Below are 12,500 nucleotides of genomic sequence, written 5' to 3' on the forward strand. Positions count from 1 at the left end.
CCACAGTGATGAAGGCGGAGAGAGAGGAGGATTGAGAGAGGGAGAGAGAAAGAGGTAAGGCAGATTTATAGATTGAAAGGGGGGGACTGAGTGAAAGAGAGAGAGAGACAGACCACTGTGTGTGTAGTGTGAAAAGTCTCTGTTACAAATCCACACCTGGCTGTTAAGTCAGACTAGTGATACTAGCTGGGTCCTATCTGCTTGTCTGCTGCTGCTTCTCACTCAATTCAATTTAAGGGCTTTATTGGCATGGTCAACATATGTTTTTTGTCCTGTAGTTCATTCAATGTATTTGGAGAATCCAGTGGGTTCTGGTAGTCTTTAATAGTTTATTCTAAGATTTGTATTTTGTCATGTAGAAGTTTTTTGCTGTTTGTTCTTTGTTATAGGGCCAAAAAGTTTGAAGAAGTGGTTTACCCATACATCTCCATTTTGGGTAGATAACTCTTCGTGTTGTTGTTTGTTTAGTGTTTTCCAATTTTCCCAGAAGTGGTTAGTCTATGGATTCTTCAATTACATTGAGCTGATTTCTGACGTACTGGTCCTTCTTTTTCCGTAGTGTATTTCTGTATTGTTTTAATGATTCACCATAGTGAAGGCGTAGACTCAGGTTTTATGGGTCTCTATGTTTTTTTGTTGGATAGGTTTCTCAATTTCTTTCTTAGGTTTTTGCATTCTTCATCAAACCATTTGTCATTGATGTTAATTTTCTTTTTTTTCTGTTTGACAATTTTAGATTTGATAGGGAAGCTGAGAGGTCAAATATACTGTTTTAGGTTTTCTACTGCCAAGGTTACACCTTCAGTATTACAGTGGAACGTTTTGTCCAGGAAGTTGTCTAAAAGGGATTTAATTTGTTGTTGCCTAATTGTTTTTTGGTAGGTTTCCACACTACATTCCTTCCATCTATAGCATTTCTTAATATTATTCAGTTCCTTTGGCTTTGAGGCCTCATGATTGAGTATTGCTCTGTTCAATTAGACTGTGATTTTGCTGTGATCTGATAGGGGTGTCAGTGGGCTGACTGAATGCTCTGAGAGACTCTGGGTTGAGGTCAGTAATAAAGTAGTCTACAGTACTACTGCCAAGAGATGAGCTATAGGTATACCTACCATAGGAGTCCCCTCGAAGCCTACCATTGACTATGTACTTACCCAGCGTGCGACAGAGCTGTAGGAGTTGTGACCAGTTGGAAATGATTGATCCCCCCCTTCTCTCTCTTTCTCTCTTTTTCTCTCCCTCTCTCCCTCTGTGTGTTTTTCTTTTTGTTGTTGTTTGTTTACTAAGATACTCGCTTTTGATGTGTGTGTGGGAGGATGTGTTACTGTCTGTTACTGAAACCTCCCTCTTTCTGTTACTGAAACCTCCCTCTCTGCTGTTCTGTTACTGAAACCTCCCTCTTTCTCTGATCATCCCGCATGCTGTCTTTCGCTGTCACAAGTCCTACAACACCCTAGAGAAATGGATGGAACCAAGTGTGTGTGTGTGTGTGTGTGTGTGTGTGTGTGTGTGTGTGTGTGTGTGTGTGTGTGTCGTGGAAATTCTAATCAATCAATAATGAGAGACAAGGTCAATCACCAATCAGGATATTACTTTATTCAAAACGTATTAATAACCTCGATTAATTATTATTATTTGATTTGATTGAATATCCAAAATATACAATATACTTGCAGTGAAGCCGCTCAACAACTACACCATACCAGTCATCCAACAGACTCCCATTCAGAGCGACACACAGAAGCATCCAGGGAAAAACGTGAACCCGAACCCTCCAAGACCCCCCCACAGTTCCCCGATAGCTGTTCCTCAACCATTCGAGACCCCTCCCACAGTGCCCCCCAAGAATAAAAATACAATTAATTCCCTTCCCCAAGAACCTCCCAATGCACCAACAACCCATAGAATGAACTAAAGAGACAGAAGAAAACAGCAAAAAAAACAAAGGACCTCAAGGACAACTAAAATCATAACAGCAATGCCAACTGTATATGTTTGTGTGCATGTCTGGCACTATTACATGTATGTGCGTGTTCTTGTATGTGTTTATTTGAGTGAGAGTGGGTGTATATGCACGTGTACAAATACCTACATGGCATCAGCCTCAGGCAAACCGGCATTAGCTGTAAAAACACTGCCCCTCAGTGTCATTCAAACATACATCATTCTATCTCCCGCACAGCAACTCCACTCCCACTTGTCTGAAATTCCACATCCCAACCCTCAGCTTCCCTCAGCCCATCCCACCTGTCTCTGCTGGCCACCCTCTTCGGATTTCTACGCAACATATATCATTCAACTATGCTGTGATGTTTAATGTCCCATTTCAATCTATCTAATCGAATAGAATCCACAGATTGCGAGTTGAAGATAAATACTTTTACTAAGAGTATTAGTATATTAGTAATTGACTGACGTGGTCTCTCCAGATCTCCTAACAGTACTATTTCTAGGGTCAATTTTAGATCAATGCTATGCATTTTTAGCCATTCCTGAGACCAGAACCAGGCTACCTGAGGGCAATACCAAAATAAATGGTATATTGATTCTGTATCCTCACAACAAAATCTGCAGAGCTTCAATCAATTTATGTCCCAAATATTCCACATTTTGTTGGTGGCAAGAATTCTATATAATATTTTTAGCTGAAAAGCACGAAGTCTTGAATCTTGCGTTGTTTTATATATCAACTCATACACCTTGTACCATGGAATCGGTACATCAAAAATCTCTTCCCAACTATTTTGCAATCTGTAAGGCACAGTTGTCAACATCCTGGTCCTCAAATGAAACTGGTATACTTTCCTATTTATGCTATTTTTATTCCTCCGCCAGTTTTGATCCTTTACAGTGGGGAGAACAAGTATTTGATACACTGCCGATTTTGCAGGTTTTCCTACTTACAAAGCATGTAGAGGTCTGTCATTTTTATCATAGGTACACTTCAACTGTGAGAGACGGAATCTAAAACAAAAATCCAGAAAATCACATTGTATGATTTTTAAGTAATTAATTTGCATTTTATTGCATGACATAAGTATTTGATCACCTACCAACCAGTAAGAATTCCGGCTCTCACAGACCTGTTAGTTTTTCTTTAAGAAGCCCTCCTGTTCTCCACTCATTACCTGTATTAACTGCACCTGTTTGAACTTGTTACCTGTATAAAAGACACCTGTCCACACACTCAATCAAACAGACTCCAACCTCTCCACAATGGCCAAGACCAGAGAGCTGTGTAAGGACATCAGGGATAAATTGTAGACCTGTACAAGGCTGGGATGGGCTACAGGACAATAGCCAAGCAGCTTGGTGAGAAGGCAACAACTGTTGGCACAATTATTAGAAAATGGAAGAAGTTCAAGATGACGGTCAATCACCCTCGGTCTGGGGCTCCATGCAAGATCTCACCTCGTGGGGCATCAATGATCATGAGGAATGTGAGGGATCAGCCCAGAACTACACGGCAGGACCTGGTCAATGACCTGAAGAGAGCTGGGACCACAGTCTCAAAGAAAACCATTAGTAACACACTACGCCGTCATGGATTAAAATCCTGCAGCGCACGCAAGGTCCCCCTGCTCAAGCCAGCACATGTCCAGGCCCGTCTGAAGTTTGCCAATGACCATCTGGATGATCCAGAGGAGGAATGGGAGAAGGTCATGTGGTCTGATGAGACAAAAATAGAGCTTTTTGCTCTAAACTCCACTCGCCGTGTTTGGAGGAATAGAAGGATGAGTACAACCCCAAGAACACCATCCCAACCGTGAAGCATGGAGGTGGAAACATCATTCTTTGGGGATGCTTTTCTGCAAAGGGGACAGGACGACTGCACCGTATTGAAGGGAGGATGGATGGGGCCATGTATCGCGAGATCTTGACCAACAACCTCCTTCCCTCAGTAAGAGCATTGAAGATGGGTCGTGGCTGGGTCTTCCAGCATGACAACGACCCGAAACGCACAGCCAGGGCAACTAAGGAGTGGCTCCGTAAGAAGCATCTCAAGGTCCTGGAGTGGCCTAGCCAGTCTCCAGACCTGAACCCAATAGAAAATCTTTGGAGGGAGCCGAAAGTCCGTATTGCCCAGCGACAGCCCCGAAACCTGAAGGATCTGGAGAAGGTCTGTATGGAGGAGTGGGCCAAAATCCCTGCTGCAGTGTGTGCAAACCTGGTCAAGAACTACAGGAAACGTATGATCTCTGTAATTGCAAACTAAGGTTTCTGTACCAAATATTCAGTTCTGCTTTTCTGATGTATCAAATACTTATGTCATGCAATAAAATGCAAATTAATTAATAAAAAATCATACAATGTGATTTTCTGGATTTTTGTTTTAGATTCCTTCTCTCACAGTTGAAGTGTACCTATGATAAAAATTACAGACCTCTACATGCTTTGTAAGTAGGAAAACCTGCAAAATTGTCAGTGTATCAAATACTTGTTCTCCCCACTGTATATTGGGCAGACAGACCAGTTCCCTACCTCCTCCCGCTGCCACCTGCCTCCTCCATTTTTAGGGTAATGCTGTGTAATCAATTGGTTGTACTCTTGGATTGAGCAGACCTTCCCGTACAATTCTGATAACTGCATGAAGGACATAACTCTACCATTCCAATTTACAATATTATTTAAGAACAAAATACCCTTTTCAAACATCTTTCCCATAAATGCAGGTATTTTATCAACCAGCACATTTGAGTTCAGCCATAATATTTGTTGTAATATTTGTTATGTCTTTCAGGGGGATGAAATTGATATTGTAGCCAGCTCTCTGCAATGCTTGTTTGAAAAAGAGAGATACTTTGAAAAAAGTATAATTTTCAATTAATTGAAAATGAGACATGGCAATCTGCACAAAGGAAAATATGCAATATTTAAACAATGGATGAGCTTTTCTTAGTAATCTACTTGAGGACCATTTAGGGTTGAAGTAAAACTTTTGAATAAGTGAAGCTTTTAGAGAGAGATTTAGTGCTTTTATATTTAACAATCTCAATTCACCCAATTCAAATTAATTATATAGATAGGCATGCTTTAATTTGTCTGGTTTAGCATCCCAGATAAAGCAAAATATTTTTTGCTCATATGATTTTGAAAAACGAATCATCAGGAGTTGGCAGCGCCATAAGTGAGTAAACTGAGATATGACTAAGGAGTTAATCAGGGCAATTCTTCCATAAATAGACAGGTATTTACCTCTCCATGGTTGCAGGATCTTGTCTATTTTTTCAAGTTTTCTATTGAAATTCTTTGTGGAGGGTTTATTTCTATATTTTGTGATATGAATACCAAGTATGTCTACTTCACCATCAGCCCATTTTATAGGTAAACTGCAGGGTAATGTAAAAGTTATTTTTTTTAAAGATCCAATACGTAATATTGTACACTTCTCATAATTAGGTTGTAGTCCAGAGAGTACAGAAACGTTATCTAGATATTCAATGAGACATTGCAGGGATGTAGCTTGCGGACTTAATATAAAACTTGAGTCATAGGTGGAGTCATACATGGACATCTTTGTTTTTAAGCCTTGGATTTCTAATCCTCTAATATTGTTATTGGATCTGATTTTAATAGCTAGCATTTCGATGGCCATAACGAATAGATATGGTGACAGCGGACACCCTTGTTTAACTCCTCTTGACAATTCAATACTCTCTGAGAAGTAGCCGTTATTTACTATTTTACACCTGGGGTTGCTATACATTATTTTTGCCCATTTTATAAGAGAAACCCCCGAAATTGAAAAAATAGACTGGGTCTTTATATTTGCCATCTGGGTCTTGTTTTAATAATAGAGAAATCAGACCTTCCTGCTGAGTACCTGACAGACTACCATTTCTATAGGAGTAGTTAAAACAATCTAACAATGGAGCTTTTAGTATAACAAAAAAGGCTTCATATACCTCTACCTGTATGCCATCAAGCCCTGGGGTTCTTCCTCTGTAATTTGGCCTTTGCAGTGATCTTTCTGTACATTTGTTAATTTTCCATTTTTTATATTATTTGGAAAGAATTCCTTACCGTAATCTTCATTCAGTGGGAGAGGATGAGACGGAAAAGAGAACATCTGCCTAAAATATTTAGCTTCCTCTTTTAAAATATCATTCGGAGAATCATAGATGACGCTGTCTTCAGTAACGAGCTTCTGCAAATTATTTTTGTTAGCGTTCCTGTATTGGAGATTCAGGAAGAATTTTGTGCATTTTTCTCCATATTCCATCCAGTTTGCTTTATTTTTGTAATAGATTACATTAGATCAATCCTCAAGTTCTTTTTGTTTTTCCTCTAACTTGTTTTGCATCTCTGTAGTATCGTTTTTATTGTTATCTACCTGTACTATTAGTTCATGGATTTTCCTTGTTAGTCTTGTCTCTTCAGCCAGAAACAGCTTTTTTATTATTGATGAATATTGAATTGAATGACCTCTGAATGTACATTTAAAGGTATCCCAAACAATGAGGGGATTTGCTGAACCTATATTATACTGGAAAAATTCTGTTATAAATTATTTTGTCTTCGTTAAAAATAAATTGTCCTCCAGTAAACTTTGATTAAATTTCCAATATCCCCGTCCATGTGGAAAATCTATAATAGTTATGTGAAGGCCAATTAGATGATGATCCGATCACATTCTGTCTCCTATTAGAACTTAACCTTTGATGAAAGAGACAAGAAAGTAGTCAAGACGACTAGCATGATTAAGTCTCCTCCATGTATATCTCACTAGGTCTGGGTTTTTTAGTCTCCAAATCCACTATTTCTAATTGTCCATAATATTAGTGATTTCCTTAAGGGCACTGTGATGATAGTTTGTAGAGCGATTACCTTTACGGTCCATTGAGGTACTTAACACTGTGTTATAGTCTCCTACCATAATGATATAATCATTTGTTGCCTGTAAGTTCAATAAATTGGTATGAATGTTTTCGAGGAAGTATGGAACATCCTGATTTGGACCATATAGGTTAATGAGCCAAATGTATTTTTCGTCCACTTTCATATTCAAAAAGATCCACCTTCCTTGTGGATCATTCCTGACTATTTGCACATTCAGATTGACATTTTTGTTAATTAATATCGTCACACCTTTTGAGTTTCTCTGTCCATGACAGAAAATTATTTCACCACCCCATTCCTTTTCCCACGCAACTTCATCTAAGGATGTAGAGTGAGTTTCCTGTAAGCAGTATATGTTATATTCCTTTTCTTTTAGTCACGTAAAGACTGATCTTCTTTTTTTATAATCTGCTAAACCATTACAATTATAACTGGCTATACTTATTTCAACCCTTACCATAACTAGATACTATTCTCGATTAATTATTGCAATAATGAAGCTGGTCGACGACCCACCTGTAGGTGATTTTAAAGAACCCAACAAGCGGATTTGAGCCACAGCATTTTATAGCAAAGTCCATCCTCCTGAATGTTCAAGACAAACAACAGATGTATGGAATGGGTCGCACGGTTAGGATTTTTATGAAAGATACTAATAATTCACAGCAGACTGTATCTGCTGTAAAGACTGTTCTCATTGTGTAGAAACCAGGGTCTGGCCCCCAAAACAAAGTTCCTCTCATCATTATCCATACCCGAGCCATCTCCACCCTGGTACCTCCCGGCACAAACAAAACAACAACCATTTAATGCAATAACAGTATTATTAACACAATCTTATAATTTCTCCACGATATGTGTGTGTGTGTGTGTGTGTGTGTGCGTGCGTGCGTGCGTGCGTGCGTGCGTGCGTGCGTGCGTGGTTAGGTGAAAGGCAAAAGCAAGAGCTGATTTGCGTCTTTGTCTGTCCAATACATTATAAAAACCTCAAAATAATTAAAGCTGAAATCTGTTATCAGAATTCTCCATTACGGCCCTGTGTGTCCTCCATGCGGGCTCAGTACGCACGCCAGTCTCTCTCCAGGCACCCGCTCAGCATGGGGGCTGATACAGACCACAGAAGCTGAATCTTAAACACACACACCCTGTCAGAACAAAGAAGTAAACTGTGTGTCTCAATGTCAGACGGTTTGGGGTTGGAGGACACACACAAGGATGGTGAGACGTGCATAAGGAGGCTGATCTCTCTACCTTTCTCTCTATTTCACTGTTCCTATGCTTTTTATTCTTCTCTGCTCATCTCTGCCATCCATCTCTCCCCGTCTATTTTCACTCCCCGTTTCTATCCCTCTTTCCTCTCTCTTACTCCTCTCGCTCTCTCTCTCTTTCTCTTTCTCTCCCTTTTTATCTCTTCTCCCTTGCTGTTTGTATTACTGTAACAGAATGTCTGTTAGTCATCTAAAACCCAGTTCCCCTTCTCTCTGTCTCTCACTTTCTCTCCATTCCCATCTCTCTCCATTCCTCTCTCTCTCTCCATTCCTCTCTCTCTCCATTCCTCTCTCTCTCCATTACTCTTTCTCTCCATTCCTCCCTCACTCTCCCCCTATTCCTTGTTTGTCGATGTTTAATGCCAGTACGTGTGTGTGTGAGAGAGAGAGTGTGTGTGTCTGACCAGCTGTTTGGCGTCTGCTTGGTCATGTGACTGGTGTCGCTATTTCACACGCACACACACACACACAGATACGCATGGGCATACACATACAGACACACACTTTCAGATTCTTTATACACAAAATCCTCTACTTGGTCTCTGTATGCCCCCGAGATAAACTTTGAAACACTCCATCTCTTAGTCAGTGGAAAAACTATCCCCGCCTCCACAGCACTGGCTGTTGATTGGGTAATGACAGGCGGTTGGAGGTGATTGATTACTCACTGGGCCAATGTTGGGAGTGAGTCTGTTGAGGTGCAGCGCGCTGGTGTTTATTATAGATTTTAGTGTCACTCCCGATGCTCCAACTAATACACATCCAGGGAAGTACAGAGTCTGATATTGGGGTAGAGCCAGGCGTTCCCATAGATACAGTACCTCAGCAGAGCATAAAACACCCTGATGCAGCATTAATGGTTGCACCAAACACCTAACAACTCAACTGACACCAATAAAGAACTTACCAGCGTAGGTAGAGGGCAGTGTGTTACTGTGTGTGTGTTATGTCTGGGTTGTCCTTCCTGTTGTCTAGTGTTTGGATGTCAAATCAAATCCAATTTTATTAGTCACATTCTTCATAAACAACAGGTGTAGACTAACAGTGAAATGCGGACTTAGGGGCCCTTCCCAACAATACAGAGAGAATAATAGAATAATAATAACACAAAGAATAAATACACAATGACTAACGATAACTTGGCTATATACACGTGGTACCAGTACAGAGTCATGATAACTTGGCTATATACACGTGGTACCAGTACAGAGTCACGATAACTTGGCTATATACACGGGGTACCATTACTGAGTCACGATAACTTGGCTATATACACGTGGTACCAGTACAGAGTCATGATAACTTGGTTATATACACGTGGTACCAGTACAGAGTCATGATAACTTGGCTATATACACGTGGTACCAGTACAGAGTCACGATAACTTGGCTATATACACGGGGTACCATTACTGAGGCATGATAACTTGGCTATATACACGTGGTACCAGTACAGAGTCATGATAACTTGGCTATATACACGTGGTACCAGTACTGAGTCATGATAACTTTGCTATATACACGGGGTACCAGTACAGAGTCATGATAACTTTGCTATATACACGGGGTACCAGTACAGAGTCATGATAACTTGGCTATATACACGGGGTACCAGTACTGAGTAATGAAAACTTGGCTATATACACGGGGTACCAGTACTGAGTCATGAAAACTTGGCTATATACACGGGGTACCATTACTGAGTCATGATAACTTGGCTATATACACAGGGTACCAGTACTGAGTCATGATAACTTGGCTATATACATGGGGTACCAGTACTGAGTCATGTTAACTTGGCTATATACACTGGGTACCAGTACTGAGTCATGATAACTTGGCTATATACACTGGGTACCAGTACTGGTCAGTGCATGCTCTGAGTACGTGTCCTGGTAATCCGTCTGGCCCCCCGGCCTTGTGAATGTTGACCTGTTTAAAGTTCTTACATACATCGGCTACGTCACGGAGCCCACTCATTTGTCTCTCTTGAGCCGTTCCTCTTCCGTGTCCCGGGAATTAGGGCCTGGTCTGAAATGAGCAGTACATCCACAGCTGCCAACCCGTTCAAGTAGAAATCTTCATCTACATGGAGGTTAGTGATCACTGTTCTGATGTCCAGAACCTCTTTTCAGTTATAGGAAATGATGGTGGAAATATTATATACAAAAATGATGAACTAAAATAAGTTAAGATCAGCTTAAAAAAAACACAAAATAAAATAATTGGTCAGGAGCCGGTAAGATGGCAGCTATCCACTGCAGCGCTGTGTGTACAGCTCATATATCTCTGTCCCAGATTGGGGCTGCAGTATGTAACTCAATGGGGAATCTTAGGCCCAGTTTTGCTGAGAAAGCATTCATAGACTGACTGGCCTATGTGTTAGTCTCTCTCTCTTCCTGTTTCTCTTCCTGTTTCTCTCTTTTTTTCTGATTCTCTTTCACCCTGTCCCTTTCTTTTGTCTGCTCACTTTTCTGCTCATTCTCTCTCATTCTCTCTCTTTCTCAAGTACAAACACATCCACGACATGACCTTGAATGTTAAGAATTATTTTTTGTGTGTTTGTGTGATCGCGCGCGCGCGCGTGTGTGTGCACGCTGGAAGTAGTCCTCTATCAGTAGCAGCTGATAATTGGTGGTATGGATGCTCTGACACTTAGAGACAATCCTGGAGATAACCAGAGAATACTGTCATTTCATTAACACTCTTCCATCCCATTAACCGACACAGAGCTCTCAATTCATATTTGTAATTGTCTAACTTTTCTCCTCCTCTGTTTCCTCTTCTCCCCAGTGATCTTCTGTCTTCAAAGTACGTGGAGAGGCATATTTCAGAAAGTGGAAAGGCTGTCATCTTCAAAGTAAGAACCTGAGCCCCGTATGGAAATCTTGTCTCTGAATTAGAATGTTGTTTCAGAAATGAGATGGTTTGATGAGAACCTGCTGATAGGGTGCACTACGGTGTTGTGTCATTAACTACCAATGGTTGATCCTTAAAAGTCTTCATCTGGGATTAACAACATCCTCATAGCTCGCTGACCGTGCTGTAATCTGGACATCCACCTCTCTGTGCCACGGCCAGATCATAGTTAAACACTTAAAAAGATTATTAGGTTATTAGGGGAATAATAATCCACACTTTACGGATTATTATCTCTTCCTGTTGTTACTAGGGGATACTTTATTATCCATCAACAGTCTTTACAGTGGACAACTATGTAATAATGTTTATAAACAGCTGAGAAGCAGCAAGGTAGAATAACATTCTTTCTGATGGTAAGAAACCAAGAACAGATTTGTTCTGTCAGACGTGTAACACCATGTAGATGAGACCTGTCATGTAACATCACCACCATGTAGATTAGATCTGTCATGTAACATCACCACCATGTAGATTAGACCTGTCATGTAACATCGACACCATGTAGATTAGACCTGTCATGTAACATCGACACCATGTAGATTAGACCTGTCATGTAACATCGACACCATGCAGATTAGACCTGTCATGTAACATCACCACCATGTAGATTAGACCTGTCATGTAACATCACCACCATGTAGATTAGACCTGTCATGTAACATCGACACCATGTAGATTAGACCTGTCATGTAACATCAACACCATGTAGATTAGACCTGTCATGTAACATCACCACCATGTAGATTAGACATGTCATGTAACATCGACACCATGTAGATTAGACCTGTCATGTAACATCAACACCATGTAGATTAGACCTGTCATGTAACATCACAACCATGTAGATTAGACCTGTCATGTAACATCGACACCATGTAGATTAGATCTGTCATGTAACATCGACACCATGTAGATTAGACCTGTCATGTAACATCGACACCATGTAGATTAGACCTGTCATGTAACATCGACACCATGTAGATTAGACCTGTCATGTAACATAACCACCATGTAGATTAGACCTGTCATGTAACATCACCACCATGTAGATTAGACCTGTCATGTAACATCACCACCATGTAGATTAGACCTGTCATGTAACATCGACACCATGTAGATTAGACCTGTCATGTAACATCGACACCATGTAGATTAGACCTGTCATGTAACATCGACACCATGTAGATTAGACCTGTCATGTAACATCGACACCATGTAGATTAGACCTGTCATGTAACATAACCACCATGTAGATTAGACCTGTCATGTAACATCACAACCATGTAGATTAGACCTGTCATGTAACATCACCACCATGTAGATTAGACCTGTCATGTAACATCGACACCATGTAGATTAGACCTGTCATGTAACATCAACACCATGTAGATGAGACCTGTCATGTAACATCAACACCATGTAGATGAGACCTGTCATGTAACATCAACACCATGTAGATTAGACCTGTCAT

At 40.5% G+C, this 12,500-nt stretch overlaps 1 protein-coding gene across 3 annotated transcripts in view; it reads left to right on the top strand.

Annotated features, from left to right (window-relative positions):
* The window catches only part of LOC139573207 (disintegrin and metalloproteinase domain-containing protein 22-like), a 105,837-nt gene that overhangs the window by 27,030 nt on the left and 66,307 nt on the right, over positions 1 to 12,500 (top strand). For all 3 annotated transcript variants that reach the window (XM_071396410.1, XM_071396408.1, XM_071396411.1), the window contains one exon: positions 10,901 to 10,967. In XM_071396410.1, the coding sequence (XP_071252511.1) occupies positions 10,901 to 10,967 (67 nt within the window). The remainder of the gene's footprint in view (positions 1 to 10,900; positions 10,968 to 12,500) is intronic.

Source organism: Salvelinus alpinus, chromosome 4 (genome assembly GCF_045679555.1).
Source record: "Salvelinus alpinus chromosome 4, SLU_Salpinus.1, whole genome shotgun sequence".
In the NCBI taxonomy this organism is placed as follows: domain Eukaryota; kingdom Metazoa; phylum Chordata; class Actinopteri; order Salmoniformes; family Salmonidae; genus Salvelinus; species Salvelinus alpinus.